Source organism: Physcomitrium patens, chromosome 3 (genome assembly GCF_059467195.1).
Source record: "Physcomitrium patens ecotype Gransden chromosome 3, ASM5946719v1, whole genome shotgun sequence".
Taxonomy (NCBI): Eukaryota; Viridiplantae; Streptophyta; class Bryopsida; order Funariales; family Funariaceae; genus Physcomitrium; species Physcomitrium patens.
In genome coordinates, this window is record NC_143412.1 from 13236935 (window position 1) to 13254984 (window position 18050).

An 18050-nucleotide genomic window follows, 5' to 3' on the forward strand; every position below is an offset into this window, starting at 1 on the left:
CATCATAAGATTGTACAAAATCTTTTACTGCTTTCTACATTTAAGGCCACCAAAAGTCCTTGGATATTAGTTCCAAAGTTTTATTGTACCCAAAATGTCCTGCTACTGAAAAATCATGATGAACTTGAAGAACATATAATCAAGCTTCACCTTTTGGAACATATAGGCATCCCTCAAAATATAGTAGATTGTTCTTGAATTCAAACTTGGAAGTATCATGAGACTTTGAAAGATTTTCCTTAATATCACGAATAAGTGGATCAGGAGACATACTTGATTGAACTTGCTTAATAAAAGTTGAATCAATAGTTGTGTTGATTTCATTGCTCGAAGATGAAGATACTCTAGCTTCAAGAGAATTGTCTATTGTTGATCAAAAGCAACATCTCCTTCTTTTGGTACAAGATAAGATCGTTTAGAGAGTACATCTGATAAACATTATTATTTTCTTAGTCGATAAGTGATCTTAAATTCGAATCTTGACAAAGACATACTCCAACGGGCTTGGCAACAATTCAAAATATGTGTTGACATAAAATATTTAAGGTTCTTGTAATCCATATGCATTAAGACTACGCTAGAAGCACCTTCTAGATAATGACGCCATTCTTGAAACAAATCCACGATTGCAAGGAGTTTTTTGTTGTGGATCTCGTAGTTGATCTAGGATACTGAAATGTTTTTGGAATGAAAAGATATTGGATGAAGTTTATCATCTATTCCCATTTCTGATAATATAGCACCCAAAGCAAAGTTTGATGCATGTGTTTCCATAAAAAATGGCTTAAAAAAATCGATGCAAAATATGATTCATGCAAAAACAAAGGCTGTGTTCAAAGCTTCAAATGCTACTTCTACTTCTTGATTCCATTGAAGTTTGTCTTTACAAGTCAAACGTGTAGGTGGAGCTGCAACTTGAGAGAAGTCTTTGATGAAGATCTAATAGTAGTTGATAAATTCCAAAAAAAATTTGACATCTCTTACCGTTTTTGAGATCTTCCAATCCATAATAGTTTGAACTTTCTTAGGATCCATCATAAGTCCATCATTTGAAATGATGTATCTTAAGAATTTGACTTGAGTAGTATGAAATACACACTTTTCTATCTTGGCATAGAGTCTTGCATCTGTTAGTTTTTGTAACTTACGACAAACATGAAGTTCATGTTCTTCTGTATTCTTAGGATAGATTAAGATGTCGTATAGGTAACACACAACAAAATCATTTAAAAACTCTCGAAAGACATCATTCATTAGGTGTTGGAATGTTATTGGTGCATTTGTAAGTCTAAAAGTCATGACGTTGTATTCAAAATATCCATACCTTGTTCAAAATGCAATCTTTCATTCATCTCCTTTTTTATTGGGTACCAGATTGTATGCTCCTCGTAGATCTATTTTTGTATAGATCTTAGCTTGATTCAACTAATCAAGGAGTTCAGATATCAAAGGTAGCGAGTACCTATTTTTTATGGTGATTTTGTTGAATCCTCAATAATCGATATACATCCACAATGATCCATCTTTTTTCTTCACAAATAAAATTGGAGCTCTTGCTGGAGATTTGGAATGGCGTATGAAGTTCTTAGACAAATTCTCTTTAATATACTCCTTGAGTTGATCGAACTCATTTTGTGATAAATTGTAGATTGATTCAAATGGTGATTGTGCTCCTTCTTGAAGGTCAATTGAGCAGTCATAAGAACGATGTTCTCGAAGAGTATCCGCATTCTTTTTCTCAAATACATCTTGAAAATCTTGATATTGGCTTGGAATGCCACTTGAAGTCTTTCCACCAATAGAAATAGGTGTGGCATAAGTGACACAAGGTGATCCTTCTTTTGCAACATACAATCACTCTTGTACCTATAAATACAGATTTAATTGTATTAGACTTATGACTTTCCACTTGATTAATTATGCTCTTAATTATACTTTAAAAAAAGTTAAGACTACGAGAAGTCTAATCTATTTTAGGATTATATTTTTTTAGCCATAATAAATCTAAAATGATTGGATTAGAGAGAGATCTAATAATATTAAATATTGTAAAGCTACTATGACCATTAGTTGCTACTTCTATAAGAAGTGTTTTATAAGTAATATTTCCTAAAGACAACGGATGACTATCTATGACTTCTACATGAATAGGTTTAGTCTTATTCACTAAAAGTATACAATGTCTTTTAGCAAATTTTTTGTGTAAGAAACATGTTGAGGCTCTTGAATCTAGTAAGGCAGAGGTTTTGTGATGTTTAGGTCTTAGAATAATATTTATTGTAAAACATGGAGAGGGTTCTAAAGAGAGAATATGACCTTCACTAGATGTTCTACAAGGTTCCAACTGCACGGTCCCTATTGTAGCTAGATAAATTTATTTTTCAACATATTATCTTCTTTGATTATTGTACTCCTCATTATATAGTTGCGTCACTTCTTTGGACAATGTTGAACAGTGTGCTTAGCTTCTCCACAATATAAGCACAATCCTTCCTGACGACGACGAGTCTTTTTTTGCTGAGTAAGAGGTTTGAAGCGTACTGCATAAATTTGCATATCCTCTACTTCCAAATATATGTATTGAAGAGATGTTGGTGTTGCCATTGAATTATAGTAACGTTGAGATCCACTTATATGGTTCTCAGATCAAAATTCAAAAAGACATTTGTCATACTTCATAGCAAAGTCAATTGCTTGACTCAATGTTTGAAGATCAGGTAAGTTGAGCATTAATTTTTTTACCTCATATTGTAATCCATAGAGAAATTGGCTAATGAGTGCAGCATTATTCTACTTGATATCAGTTGCAAGTTATCAAAATTGTGAAGCATACAATGTTACTGATCGATTACCTTGTCACAAAATACGGATCTTGTTGGTTGCAATATGAATTGCATCATATTCTCCATAGGTGGATGGAAACTCTACCAAAAAAGTCTCTAGATTATCAAATATTGGATCTCATCATTCAAGAAAAGATAAAAACCATGATAATACTGAATTTGAAAGAAGTGTATCAATGAATCTAACTTGCGACCTTGGAGTTGGATAGCTTTGAGATTGAAGTTCAATGACAAGTTGTACTTGATTGATAAATCCTCTAAACTTTGATTTGGTACCATCAAACTTCTCGGGTATGGCAATTCTAGGTTCTCTAATACTAAAAAGGCATTCTACCATAGGAAAAGGGACATGATTTGGTACATATGTTGAAGCAGCTCCAATCATTTCTATGTCTTCACTTCCTGCCAATCTTGTTGCTCCTTGTGGTGGTAAATTGAGTTGATGCATTGTAAGCATTAACTCCCTCAATTGCTCTTGCATTTGTGCCATTACATTCTTCATTTCAGTAAGTTCTGCCATGATAATACTTAAAAAAGAAAAGATGTTGAATATCGCTCAAGACGAATAGAAGAAAAGGCTTGAGAACAAAGAAAATACTAAGGACAATAACAATTTAGAAGAGGGTAATTTACAACTTCTAATATGCTTATGTCTTATCAAGAGAAAGGGATAATCCATTCTTAATCAAGATTAGACAAAACTCTGATATTGTAAGTATATTCTTGTCAATTCGTCAAGGACTAGAACGTAATAAAAATAAATAAACAAGTGAGACTTCTCTCAAAGAAAGATGAAAAAATAGAAATAACCTGATTTATATATTAAGAAAGAAACTGGAATGGCTATTGCCAAAACCCAAGAAAATTAGAGACTCTTGAAACTAGACTGGAATCAAGAAAGGAGTTGAGAAGAGTGAAGAAAGTTTCTTTCTTATCTCTATATATACTATCTAACTAGGAATTACGTGGCGATGTTCTATAGGACCTCTAATATGTATTGACTTTATAGGACACATTTCTTGACTTACAAGGCAAGTTTTTTTATGTGTGGGCCACATAATTAACTTGATCTTCAAGCTAATAATATGTGTGGCACATGGCCAACTTGTTGATCATGTTTCTAATCGAAAAAATCAATTAAAGACACCTATAAAGTCATAGTAGCATCTATGAAGCTTTTAGGAGTTTTTTATAGTAAATATTATAGAATTAACTTACTATTATATACTTTTACTCACTTCTACCTATTTATACATGTAATTACTGGCTTATATGTGTATGTCCGTAATAGTAAGTCTTTGACACATCTTGCATGAAAGAGCTTTATTAATTCTTCTACAATAAAAACTTATTTGTATATTTGTATTATGGTAGAGGTTTCTTGTAAAAGAAATTGATACATTGATATTTATTCTTGTTATACTCTACTTCTATCTAAAGTTCAAAAATACTATATATAGTTATTTTATAATATGACATCAACAAATATAAAAAGCTTAAGGAGTGAAAATGTTTGATTTGCTTTAGAAATAGGATTGATAAAGAAGATGTTGCAAGCAATCAAGAAATAGAATATAGAAGTAAAGTTGGTGCAACAAAAAATTGAAGCAACTGAGGCTGTACTTATGATTGTGTCTAATGGAAGTGTAGATGGAACTATCTTCGATTTTGGCAATGAAAGTACATCTCTTGAAGTTTCCAAAAAAGATACTAAAGATAGAAATGATGTTGATGTAAAAATCTTAGGTAAAGGGATTTATTTAAAGGAGAGTAAAACTCTTGCTTTAGAAGCTTGTCGAAGTACTAAAGAGAAGGAAAATTTCAAAGTGGAATTCAAAGAATTGAAGTTACATTTGGATCAAATTATAGAGCACTTGATAGAAAGGAACAAATCACTTGAGTCTCAATTGGAGGAAATCTTGCATATTAAAGTTGAGCAGGTTCGATCTTCAAATGTTTCTCCAAGCCATTACAAGGATGTAGGTAAAAGCGGCATATCTAATTCCAAAGAATCAAGGACATTTGAAAATGTAAATTTTGTATTTTGTATTTTGTATTTTTTTTTTTCTTCTCTAGAAGCAACTCATAGAAGCAAATGATAAAGTAGAGATGCTAAAAGGCGAGTTGAAGAAGCAAGTGCAAAGTTTGTATGCTTTAGAAGGTGCTGATCTTGATGTCAAAAATATTCACCCAACTATAAGACCTTTCTACATTCAATGAAAATTAGAAACAAGTGAATAAGAAGTTAAAGGATGAGGTTACTAAATACAACAAATTCAATGCCAAATTTGGTCACTTACTAAGTAGTAAATTTTACAAGTTCAAAAAAAAAAAGAACAATGTTGAAGTACAGTTCAAAGCATTAAAAGGAGAAGGACCAAAATCCATGTAGAGATAAGAAAAAAGAAATTTGGATGAACCAATCAAAAGCTTTGGGTGTGTGTATAGACAGAATGGATGTGCATACAATAACTTGGAGTGTGTGTGTAGCCTGAATCATCATAGAAGGATTAATATCTTAGAATGGATATTTTATTATTATTATTTTTAATAAGATATTTATTTTTAACAATTAAAAGATGGTGTTGTACCAAAAAAAAAAAAAAAAAAAAAAACCACATTAACTACTAAACTCAGATTAAATCATTTTGTTTTTTGTTAATTTTTTGTTTGTTTTCTTCTTCCTCTCTACAAGTGTGTTTTGTGATCTTTATTTTTAGTGTGTGTATACACATACACAAACATATCATCATCATTATCATAAAGAAAGATTAAAGTCCTTTGTAATATTAATCCTAATATATTTTTTAAATTAAAAATTTGTACCCAAATAACTCCAAAGTTAATCATTTCTTAAAATAAAAAACGTGCAGCATTACTGTTGTATCACAGTTAACAGTATCATGAATAAAATTTAGTTCCTGGTTATTAATTTTAAGTAATTTATTTATTTATTAATATTTTGGTTAGCACTAAATAAATATATAAATGAATACATAGAAAATGTAAGTTTCATAACATCTCCTTTTTTTTGTTACAATGCAAAGAATATAAGTTAAATATATGAAAATAAAGAATAATCAAAATTGTGCAATTACTGTGATTCAATGTCTATGTAGAATTAATTATTTTGAGTTTTTCCAACATAAACATAAAGCTAAGAGTTGAAGCTATATCGAAGAGGATTCAAACATCTAAAATACTTTGGGAACTCAAGGAAGTTCAGCATCATCACTCTTGTTTGTTTGGTTTTAATAATAAAAAAAAGGAGAATTTGAAATAAAACTAAGTTTTTATTGATTGACCCACTCATTCTATTCATGATGATGAAAAAGAAAAAAAAAAAAAGAAGAAAAACCTCTAAATTCATTTCTCAACTATTGGATTTGCAATCAATAAAAACCAACCATATTCATCATGATTACCATATTTTTCATCAAAAGTCTATTTAATTAAAGCATGGGTCAATTTAACAATCCCCTAAATTAAATACTATATATATATATATTATTTTAAAATAATAAAATGAATCTGCAAACGAACGGTTAAAGGTGTCCGGAATGAAGGTGAAGAGGTATTGTCTCATTTAGTTATAACCGAAGCTGGGAGCCGAAGCTAAGGCTCGTGTCCGAGCCGAAATTAGGGTAGAAAGGGTTTTGCAGCCGCTCGCGAGAGCGGGGGGTTTATGTCGAATGATGTTTTGGAGATGGAGTCCACGGAAGTGTTTTGTGATGAAGTGATTCGCTTAGAACCGTGCTTCAATACGCTCACGTAATTCGTTTGCTATACTATCGACTCGTCATAGATTTGTAGAGGCGAAGCGCGTCTTGCCGTAATGGCGAGAAAGAAGAAAGAGAAGCAGTTGTCCCAGAAGGTGAGTTGAATTTAGCTCTCACGTCGGGGTTTTCGAGGTGATAGGTTTTGTAGGTTCAGATGTGCCGAGGTTGACATTGTAATTGTTGTGGTTTTTTATTCTCTAGAGGAAGAAGCAGCACTTAGGGCTTCATGTCTCCTCAGAGCTTAGCTTCGGTGATCGCGACGAGAATTTGGGCAACGCGGACGGAATTATTCCTCGATGCAAGGATAGTATGGGCGTTGATTGCTCGAATATGGAGATGATATCAGGGCCGAAGAAGAAAAAGGAGAAACAGCTCTCTCAGTTGGTGAGATAGATGGACGCGGCTATCACGTATTCATTATGTTTTCGACTCGAGAATGGTGTGTCGCGAGATTCTGCGTCCCGTCTTTCTATGTGTTTTTATTGATTCAATTAAATTACCGTCTTACGCTTTGCAGGAGCAAGATAAGCAGGTGAAATTGAGCAAGAACATGCAGCGGAAGCTCCGCAGACTGCAGGTTGGAATCTGAGTCGTCTTTTTCTCGTCTTTAATGCTGCTGAGGATTCCTTGAGCATGCCAAATGTTGCAAAGTGGTTAATTCCGTAATGTTACAGAGCTGAGGATTATTATTTCTTGCATCCGGAAGATGAAATTGGGTTAATTGGACTGTGCAGGAAGAGGAGGAGAAGAAGAAACTTCGGGTCCAAGTCATGGAGACTTTACAGTATCCTTTTTCGTAGTTACGCTTGGGGAAGATTCTGTGCATTCCGCTCAGACCTTTGACATTGGATCGTCAGGGCACCATCGCACTTAGTGAATCACTCTTATGTGGTGAAACTTGTTGTTTCCTGTTCGGACATGGAGTACTTCAATTTTACTACGCAATAATCACTGTCCGGGAATGTGAAATGTGCAACTGCAGTTGTCCTTGATTCATCGTTCTTAGGAAACATAAACTGGCGGATGATAAATTTGGTCTGCTTCATTCCTCTGGAACGCTTGGGCAGGTCGGAACACTCGATCTCTGTTTACTACCCGTTATAAAGATGTTTTATGCTAGGTTTTATTACAGGCTTTGTTGACATCAGCAGAAAATTTGATCTTGATTAAGGTCCTCTCTTAGTTTGGATGGTGTATTTTTAAAGTTCTGCGTATTTGGGCCCCTTTTGCTCCAGCTGTTTGTATTAAAGAGTTCACCAATAAATTTAGATTGTGACTTCGTGTCATTGCGAGGAGCTGTTGAGCATTTCTCAATTTCCTAATTTTTGTTACCTTTTATTGTATGCGAAAGGTGTTTGAGATACGATTGTTATGAACTTTGTTTCTGCCAATGTCCTTGAGATGTAAGGTAGCGTAATGTAGTAAATATTTCTTGTTAACAGGAGGAAACAATGAAAGAGAAGCTTCAGCGAGCAATGAATTACAAGCGAGCGGGGCTTCCGGTACCTTCGGGTATCCCATTGTTTCGAGAAAGACCTGGTGATCAGCATATTGACCAGGTCCTTATGGAGGAAGAAAAGTCTGAGCTATTGAAAGGAGTAGCTTCAAAAATTAGCAACAAAACTTCCCTAGCTAATGCGCAAGCCAATGAGGGAGTGTTCAATTTAAGCAGCACTGTAGCATCTAAGGGTTTGAAGAGGAAAAAAGATGATAGTTGTATCGGAACAGTTATGGTAGGAGACCATAATCAAAGTTTAGATGTTAGTATACCATCTCGGAGGACTGAAACACACTGTGGTGGAGCCTCTAATTCTAAGTGTCAGGACGATCACGGCGAAGAGATTCACAAGGGAAATCTCGAATTGACCCTGTCAGAAATGCCTGGGAACGAGATGGCCGCGTCTTTTCCAGAACTCGAGAGTGCAGAACGTGGAAACCCTGGAAAGAAGTGTAGGAAGAACCTTTCATCAGAGAACGCTGCTCCAATGCTCGATGTTTCGATGAGTACCTCCGTAGAGCCAAGTATCTCAGCTTCTTGTGTAAATAATTCTGATTCCTATGAAAACCCCAAGAAGAAAAAGAAGAAAAAGCAGAAGAAGAAAAAGGAAGAGAAGCTTGTTGAAGCTTCCGGTTCAGTCGATGATGTAGATAGAATGGTAGAACTTGAAGATTTTGATAAAGCAGCAGTTTCTGGTGCGGAGTCTGAGGGTATACTACCGAGTTTAAGACCTCATGATGTGTATCTTAAAGAATCTCTTAATACTCAAGCCGAGAAAGCAGATCTAAAGCTTCGAAAAGTAGCAGTCCCAATAAGTCGACCAGAAGATGTTGAGAGGGGGCGGGAAAATTTGCCGATAGTCATGATGGAGCAGGAAATTGTAGAAGCCATCAGTGAGAACGATGTAGTAATAGTATGCGGTGAAACAGGTTGTGGTAAAACGACTCAGGTCCCCCAGGTTAGTCACGCCGTATTGATACAACTCCACTGTTGGAATGTAAAGATTGTTGGTGCTTGTCTTGCTTTGGAGAAACTGTTTTTGAAAGGAATGGTTTATCACCCCATTCGTTCCGATGGTGGACGGAAATAGTCAAGTAAAAGTGTATGCTGGTAATGATAGCTTTCGAGTCCCTCAACGCTGAGATGCTTTTAGTCAGGAGACAATGTCATGTTTACAGTGTTGTGTTTATCTTCTGTTCAGTTTTTGTTTGAGGCTGGTTTTGGTTCAAGCCTATGCCCGGAGAAGTCTGGGGTTATAGGAGTCACTCAGCCCCGCCGGGTTGCTGTGCTCGCAACAGCCAGGCGTGTAGCATACGAGATGAATGTTACATTGGGACAAGAAGTTGGGTTTCAAGTACGCCACGACCGAAAGATTGGAATCAACAGCTGTATCAAGTTTATGACTGACGGAATTCTTCTTCGAGAAATCCAGGTATACGGGAGGAAGTTGCTGAAGAATTTTCAAGGCAGGGTTAAGTACTTATAGTTGTAAGTTTCTGTAGGTGTGTGTTCTAAGATTCAAATTAGCTCCTCGTTATAACTTAATTTCTGCACTGCATATTTTATGATTTTAAAATTTATTTTGGCTTGATTGGAACAGGCTGATTTTCTTCTCAAGAAGTATTCTGTTGTAATCCTGGATGAGGCCCACGAAAGGAGTTTAAACACAGACATTCTTATCGGCATGCTTTCACGCATTTTGCCCCTCCGAAAGGTTTGATTCATGTGCTACATTTGGTTTGTTGCATAGAGTTTTCACGATTGAGCGTGTTCTCATGGTTTTCCGCAGTTGTTTTGATGTCATGTTAACCATGCCCGTTCTATTCAGTCGCTTTGTTCATGTGTCTCCTTTATGAAGTTAAACCTTGATATTTCTTTCAATTACTTTTCTCATTAGGCCGCTGTAGAGTCAGGGTTCAGGACTTGAATTTGTCCCGCTTCATGAGCACTGAAAATGTTATTTTTGCTGAATTGTTCGACGAAGATGGTCGGAATTTGAGTGCACATTTGACCACATAGAGGCATGGACGATTTGATGCATTTGTATCACAGATCACGACCATGTCCTTGGTACTTGATCGTGCACATAACAATTTAAATGGCATTTCTCTACCAACTCCAACAAAGTTATGCTGGAGGTTGGTCGTTCTTGTCTTGACATTATACTGCTCAAAGAACCTACCCGAAAGCTATTTTAAGACATGATTGTGAAAACTCATCCTCTCTGGAGACATTTCAGGATCATATATTTCCACCGATTCCTGCAAATGTTCTCTGAACACTTTTCAGAGAGTCCTAAAGTTCTTCAGATGTTCGGAGTTGAAGTTAAATCTATTGTTCTCTGAAATTCCTCATATTTTTCTCCTTCGAATTCTACGAATGCTTGTCCTCATGGTAATCGCACAGATTATTCTTATCGTTTGATTTTGGACTGTTGCAGAAAATGTACGAAGAGTACTGCCAAAAGATGGAACAACTTGGATCTATTGGCAGCATAACTACTTCAGAGGCTCCTGTAATGCCACTGAAACTAGTGATAATGAGTGCAACTCTTCGAGTTGAAGATTTCACATCTAATCGCAGAATGTATCCAATTTCCCCTCCCGTTATCCAGGTCCCAGCTCGACAATTTCCAGTTACTGTGCATTTTAGTGCGAAAACAGAGATGATTGATTATGTTGGCCGGGCACAGAAAAAAGTATGTGCGATACATCGGAAGCTACCTCCGGGTGGCATTCTTGTGTTCCTGACAGGACAGAGGGAGGTGGAATATCTGTGTCGTAAACTGCGCAGAGTATTCAAACCAAAAAGCAACAATGGACAGTCTAAGGTAGACAGTTACATATATGCATTTTTTTTTTTTTTTTTTTTTTTTTTTTCTTCTTCTTCCTTATCATGCTTCGCTCCCTTGATGAAATTGCTCACACGAGGCTTGTTTTGTTGATAGTTTGGATGTAAAACCTTTCTTTCAAGTAATCGGAATTATTTATTTCTCAAAGTGCTGATGTTAAGAACTCTGCCATCATTGGTCAAAATAAAAAACTTTTATCGCAGTCAGACATTGGATTATGAATTTTCTGTATGGATTGAAGTTGACAGCTTTCACTTTTTCCCACAAAAGAACACTTTCCTTCCTCAGCTCCTTTGAGTACTGTGATGCTGCTCCTTGTTGGAATTCGGTCGAATAAGAGTTTGTTTTCACCATATGCAGCGTTTTATTTTACAGGGTGAACCAGAAGACTCTTCTCAGAGAACAGATGTTCAAGGGCTGAACTTAGAGTCTATTAGTAAGGCAATGGATGGTCATCTAGACAGTTTCGAAGGTTAGTTCTTCACTGGCAGATTTGCTCAGAATTCTGTCTACTCGTAGGTTCGTTTAATACCTTATGCTTAAGTGAATGCTGAGATTATTATTTAATGCTAGTCATACTTGCTGTTGTTAGTTGTAATAATTGAGTTCATAATGTTTTGGTTCTGCAGTTAGCCGATTCTTGGTTTAAGCTTGATATGACATGATTTGACAGTCTGACCACATCTTGCTACCTGTATTGATTCAGGGAACGATGGCGGTGGCCTTGGTGGTATTGCTGAAGTTAATGAAGACGATGAGGAAAAGGGTGAGAATGGAAATTTCTCGGAAAGCGACGATAAAGATTTCTCGGATGATCATGATGAAGACAGTATAAGTGATAGCGATGAAGAAGATGTTGTGAATCTTCAGTCGTCACTAGACGCTGTGGAAGATACCAGCAAAAAAGATGCAGATGTAGATCAAACCAGAATAAACTCAACAGAAATTGGGAATGATAATATTCTGACAGCTAAGCTAGCTCAGAGTACTGACCCTGGACCTCTGTACGTGCTGCCTCTGTATGCCATGCTCCCAGCAGCCGCACAATTGCGTGTATTTGCACAAGTTCCTGAAGGAGCGCGACTTGTTGTTGTCGCAACCAATGTAGCAGAGACGTCCATTACTATACCTGGAATAAGGTGAGCCACGTACAACAGTGAATGTTACGCGAATCAATATTTTGACGATTTTCTTCCAGACGTCTAAATCGCTAATGAGCACATAACGTAGGATCTTAGTACCAGTTGCGTTGCTTCTGGTTGCAGTTGGTTAATTTCAAAAATATCATCATTCAATGGTTCCGTTTAGTTAATTTGGCTGCATCTCTATTTCATGGATTTTGCTGCATCCCAAGTCGTATTAAATGTTACTGGAATATTATGTTCTAGGTATGTGGTAGACACCGGCCGGTCCAAGGAAAGAGACTTTGATCGAGCCAATGGAATGTCGAAGTATGAGGTGCGGTGGATTAGCAAAGCCTCAGCAAACCAACGTGCTGGTAGAGCTGGCCGTACTGGTCCAGGACATTGCTATCGGCTGTATTCATCTGCAGTATTCAATAACATTTTCCCAAAATTTTCACCGCCTGAGATTAGCTCGGCACCTATTGAAGGAGTAGTTCTTGTGATGAAGCGCATGGGGATCTCTAAGGTTAATTCTTTTCACTATCAATGCTTATGTCATACATTTCATAGAACGTGAATTGAACAGAGGTCATCTCTGACAGTTTTTAACATGTTTTACTGTTTCTGTCCAGGTTATTAATTTCCCATTTCCTACTCCTCCAGATAGGCAAGCCCTCTTGGAGGCCGACAGGTGCTTGCGAGCCCTCTCTGCTCTTGGTCCTGATGGCAATTTAACTCCGATCGGTAAAGCTATGGCGGTTTATCCAATTAGCCCTCGACATGCAAGAATGATATTAGCAGCTCTGCATGCATCTCAGGGTATGGATGGAAGAGGACATATTGTGGTCGCATTTGCGGTTGCAGCAGCGGCTGCTTTGAGCCTAGAGAACCCATTTCTTCGAGAATCAGGTATTTATTTAATTAACCAGCTAATCCTTCTTACCCTCAAGTCGTAAGACGGTTGTGAGGGCTCTAAAGCAGGATCGCGCAAAAGCAGATATGGTTCAACATTCCCTAGTTTCTTGTATTTATTATGTTCTCTATTTCTTATTTATCAGAAACTAATCGAGCTCCTTTTGTTTTACCAGAAGCAGAAGCTGAATTAGTCGCAGGCTATAATGTAGAATATTCTTCGATGGGTTTTGCACTTTTATTTTAGGGGAATATGCTAATATGATCTTAATGAGATGTGGAGCTTTGCATCTTACATTCGTTGAGCTGCTGCCCTCTGCATAAACCAGAAGAAGAATGGGGTGTTTGATTCTGGTGGTTTATGTAAAAACAATGTATAATAATCGAAATTGTTGGTTTCTTTCTGAAGCTCAAGTACGGATGGTAGAAAATGTTCCAGTTATTTGTGTGAAAATAGAACCAAATTATATATATATATTTCATTATAGTTGAACACTATTATTCGCTTTTCTTAGGATTATGTTGGAATCCTACACCATACTAGCAACATCGCGTGCTTTTTCATGATCTCGTGGGCACAGTTTGATTACCCTTCTCTTATGTAATTCTTTCTTTCAGGCATCGAAGTAGAGGACTTGGCGATTGTCGGAGCTGAAAAGAACGGTAATAATCCAGCTGCGACGAAGGCCTCGGAAAAACAAATAAAATCTCAAGTTAAGGACGGTGATTCTGAGCTCACAGAAGAGGAGAAGAAGAAAAGGAAGCAACGGCGAGCAGAAGCTGGAAGGGCTCATGGAAAATATCGAAACACTAACAGTGATGCGCTCAGTGTTGTCAATGCACTTTGGGCCTATGAAAAGGCTGAGAACAGGGAGCAATTTTGTGAAATCAACTATCTCCATGGGAAGACTATGCAAGAGATGTCAAAGTTACGTCAGCAATTGTCTCAGCTAGTGTTGCAATACAGTCTTGATGCTGGTGCACATGTGAAAGAACAGCATGGCCTGAAAGACGAACCTGGGCTGACAAAGGATTACCTCCTGGAATGTGAAAAAGCTTGGCACTTGAAAGATCAGCTAAAGTTGAATGTTAATCAAGAAATGGTGATTCAACAGGCGATTTGTGCAGGTAAAGATCTTGGTTGTTCTCCTTACACAAAAATTGACCTTTTCAGTGTAATTAGTTCGACTAGGCATGATTCTATGTTTGCGTCTTTCCTTATTTGTGTTCGGCTGGGACAACAGCCCACAGCGATATCATCTGATTCATGGGCTTGGGCAGGTTGGTCTGATAGGGTTGCCCACCGACTAAGTGCACGAGAACTTGCTTTGATACCAGAAGAAGACGGAAAACGGAAAGCTGTCAGGTGTGATTTATTGATTTTTTTTCCTTGGATAATTTGATGTGTTTCAATTTCTACTGGTTAGATTCAGATGGTAAATTTATTCACATCCTTAGTTCGGAGATCTGGAATCATACGTTTCGAAGGTCTGGTAGGTAGAAAATTCTGTCAATTTTTTTAATTTTTATTTTGTTTATATATAGTGCTGTTTATGCCTAGTGGTGTTGCTAATAGCTTCCTAAGGTCTAACTCGAGATAAGTTAACGTGTCTTAAAGCGCTATCATTCATAGACGTATGGGTGCTAGTTGAATGCGCTACATACTAATTATCCTTGCTTTTAACTGTCTAGGTATCAAGCATGTGCAGTCGAAGAAACTGTATTCCTCCACCCAGCATCAGCGCTGGCCAAGGAGGCTCCTGAGTTCGTCGTGTACAACGAGATCATCTCAACAGGCCGACCTTACATGTGGGGTGTGACAGCTGTCAAAGCGAATTGGTTAGTGTCACACGCTACTCCACTTTGTACGTTTTCGAAACCAGTTGCCGATCCACCTCCTTGGTACGACCCTTCATTAGACACAGTAATGTGTTGGGTATTACCTACCTTTGGGCCGCATCGTTGGGAGCTACCTCCCCATCCTATACCACTAAATAATAGCAAAGCAAGAGCTTCTGTGTTTGCAGCTGCTTTACTGGAAGGTAAAGTAATTCCTTCCTTTCGTTCCTTGCTGCCCCATTTAGCAGCGGATCCAGCAATAATCATAAAGCCAGAGTCACATGGCCAAGTTAGAGTGGGAGAACTATTGCACAAGCTTGGGACAGGGTTGGAGACAGTTGACTCACGAAAGAAGCTAGCTAAGGCATGGCAAAGGGACCCAATGTATTTGTATTCAGAGGTCCTTGCCTGGGTGCAAAATAAGGCACATGCTGAATTTAAGCAGATATGGGATCAATGTCTAAAAGACGCTACGATGGATGGGACTACGTTTCAAAGTAAGAAATCCAAGAAGCGAAAGACGTAAGCATCGCGGTTATACCTATGGGTTGGACATTGAGGTGTTGGTGGAGTACCTGGTGAGCTAGTTCTGCGTGGACTTCCAGATCCTCGATGGTAAAAGCTAGCGTGCTCAAGTCACATTGCTGGCTCAATGACGTTCGCTTCAATTTGTCTTTCAGACAGTATGCTGACAATGATATGAAGTAACACTGGCTGCTAATCGCTCAGTGCATCTCACTCTGCAGCAAGGAACACCTTTGGCTTCGGAGAAACGGGGAAAATAGGGCCAAGGTTGGCTAAGATACGTACTGCAATAAAGCTGAGGCTTAGCAACACTCACTAGGAATTTAAGCGCAGTCGCAATGCAAGTGAATGTATATTAGTACTCTATTCGTATGTATTCGAAGCAATTGAACAGCTATTAGAATAAGTCCTCCAATCTGCATCTTAATCTCTGCAGGATTGAACTCAAAACAAGCATTTAAGTTCTACGAAAAATATGCACATCACAAGAAAGCAGTATTTCAAAACTAAACGGGTTAGACGGCGAAATCTCAAGCACTCGGTACCATCTTCGTTCGAATGGTCCCAATTTCATCAGGTAAGTCCTCATGGAGACCACTTGTTTTGTTCAATCCTTTGACGGTGTTCTACATGTACCTACAAAAGAACCCAGACCTTCCAAAATGCAAACATAGCCAACAAAAATTGCAAGTCGGGAGTCAAGTATTTCCCATGGTATTCCATGCCATGAAAAGCACATGACAAATTCCTATAAATCGGCCATCGGGATAACAGGAGGAGAAAACATAATAATAAACTTAAATCAAAATACAATCCTCACTTCCTTTTCAACTTTCAAAATCTATTTGAGTAAAAAAAGGCTTATAACGGCGAAAATATTTGGACAGTACACAGGCAAACATCAAATAAGAAGCTTTGCAAACTTGTCAACTTCAATGTAGGTTTCATGGCGTATTACATCCGAACAACACGTGCATCCACCATACAACCTTCAACCAATGTATACATTCTCATTAAAATTATGATAATTGTTTTTCATTCATAGATTCTATCAGGCACGGGGTGTGTCTCCTTTCCGGAAGATGCCCTTTATTACATGTTGGTGTGGCAATCGGAGAGGTCGTGAACAAGCGCCCACCCTGAAGCTTGGCAAGGGGTGTCGGCCGCGTTCAGGGATGCGTTCGCGTGCTGTACCACAAGCGGCTGTTGAATGTAGCTGACGACGGGGAATGGGAATGGGAATGCAGCGAGAGAGGGGGATGCTGCGGAACGTGCATGTGAGCAAGCGGTGGCACGTGAGATCGAGGGTATGAAACCTGTAGCGTCATGCGGAGCTTTCTGCCCATCTGGTGCCGACCATTTCACCTCAACCTCCACGCAGGCTGCAGGTCAAAACATCATGGGTTGACAAGGCGCAGTGAGGCATTCATCCAGGTAAGAAGGCGGAGAGCGGCCTTGATTGGTCGTCATGCTGCCGCGTCGGAGCACCGTAGAATGTGGATGTGCACATGTGCTTGCGAAATTGTCATTGACGGTTGTATGGGTTGAACAGGGTTGGTTTGGATGAAGATAAATCCCAGGGGGTGCCGACATTTTCATCTGGTGAGATGCCGGAGGAGCTTATTTTGGGCCACGGCAGCAAATCGGGGCGCCTTTCCGAGGCGTAGCGACAGAACTAGTGATTGGCAATTGTGTGCCACGTCGGGGTGTGGGTCTACCACCGGGCTGGAAAGGCAAAAACTCAGCAGCTTCCGTATCCACTTCTCAATCACTGTCCACTCTGGCAATAATATTAACGGGTGATATTACAATGCTACAATATTTTCTAAAACTACAATGATTATATTGAAAGCAACGGTTACATTAAATGCTATCAACACTCTTTTTTGCTCATCATAATATTTACATAATATGAAATTTGCATAGAATTATGATCTATACTTTTTTATAATCTTGCAAGATCAATAATTGCTACCTTATTAAAATCTTATCTAAGAAAGCCTTATTATATTCAAATACAAAACCATAGATGAAGGAAAAAGAGTACTACATCATTTTAAGAGTTTATTAACTTTTGCTCAAGAAAAGTAAATTGATGCATGCCAATACCATAAGTAAGTTGGCGATGGTTGTTCAAAAAGAAATCTTTGGTGAAGAGATCAACAAGATTATTTGGAGGTTCAATTTTTTTGATCAAGTGTTTAATTAGTAACCAAGTGTCATGGACATATACGTTTACCTCAATAGTTATTTATATGATTAAATAGAAGTAGGTAAATATAGAGTAATTTCATACAGTCTTCTAGAAAAGCTTCCTAAAAGCTTCATAGATGTAGTTTTGACTTTAGATCTGTTTGTAGATTAGAAACTTGGCCAAAAAGCTAACCATGTATTAGTAGTTTGTGGAACAAGTTATCTCGATGTAGTAGCTTGTGGAACAAGCCAACTACGTGGCACATATATAGATAACTTGCCTTGCAAGATAAGACATATGGCTAGCAAAGTCAACACATGTTGGAGGTCCTATATGACATCGCCACATAGCTCTTAATTAGATAGTATATATGGAAGCAAGAGTGAAGCCTTCTTCACTCTTGTAAATGCCTCTCTAGTCTTAGTCTTGTTTGAAGACTTTCTAGTTTTCTTGTTTTTGGCAATAGCCATTGTAGTTAATATTAC

The 18050-nt window shown here is 37.8% G+C and overlaps 1 protein-coding gene across 3 annotated transcripts; it reads left to right on the top strand.

Moving 5' to 3' along the window:
- The first annotated feature begins 6530 nt into the window (after window positions 1–6530).
- LOC112280066 (ATP-dependent RNA helicase DEAH13) lies at window positions 6531–15790 on the top strand. 3 transcript variants are annotated; one of them, XM_024515043.3, is made up of 16 exons: window positions 6531–6717; window positions 6824–7006; window positions 7140–7199; window positions 7357–7406; window positions 7629–7689; window positions 8065–9078; window positions 9322–9552; window positions 9721–9834; window positions 10561–10950; window positions 11347–11443; window positions 11678–12110; window positions 12360–12621; window positions 12728–13004; window positions 13626–14135; window positions 14289–14373; window positions 14700–15790. In XM_024515043.3, the coding sequence occupies exons 1-16, from the start codon at window positions 6679–6681 to the stop codon at window positions 15370–15372; spliced, it is 4479 nt and encodes a 1492-aa protein (XP_024370811.1). In that variant the 5' UTR covers window positions 6531–6678; the 3' UTR covers window positions 15373–15790. The 3 variants fall into 3 exon arrangements, with proteins under 3 accessions (XP_024370811.1, XP_024370812.1, XP_024370813.1); XM_024515044.3 differs by having other exon boundaries at window positions 6541–6717; window positions 6861–7006; XM_024515045.3 differs by lacking the exon at window positions 6824–7006 and having other exon boundaries at window positions 6544–6717.
- The last annotated feature ends 2260 nt before the right edge of the window (window positions 15791–18050 follow it).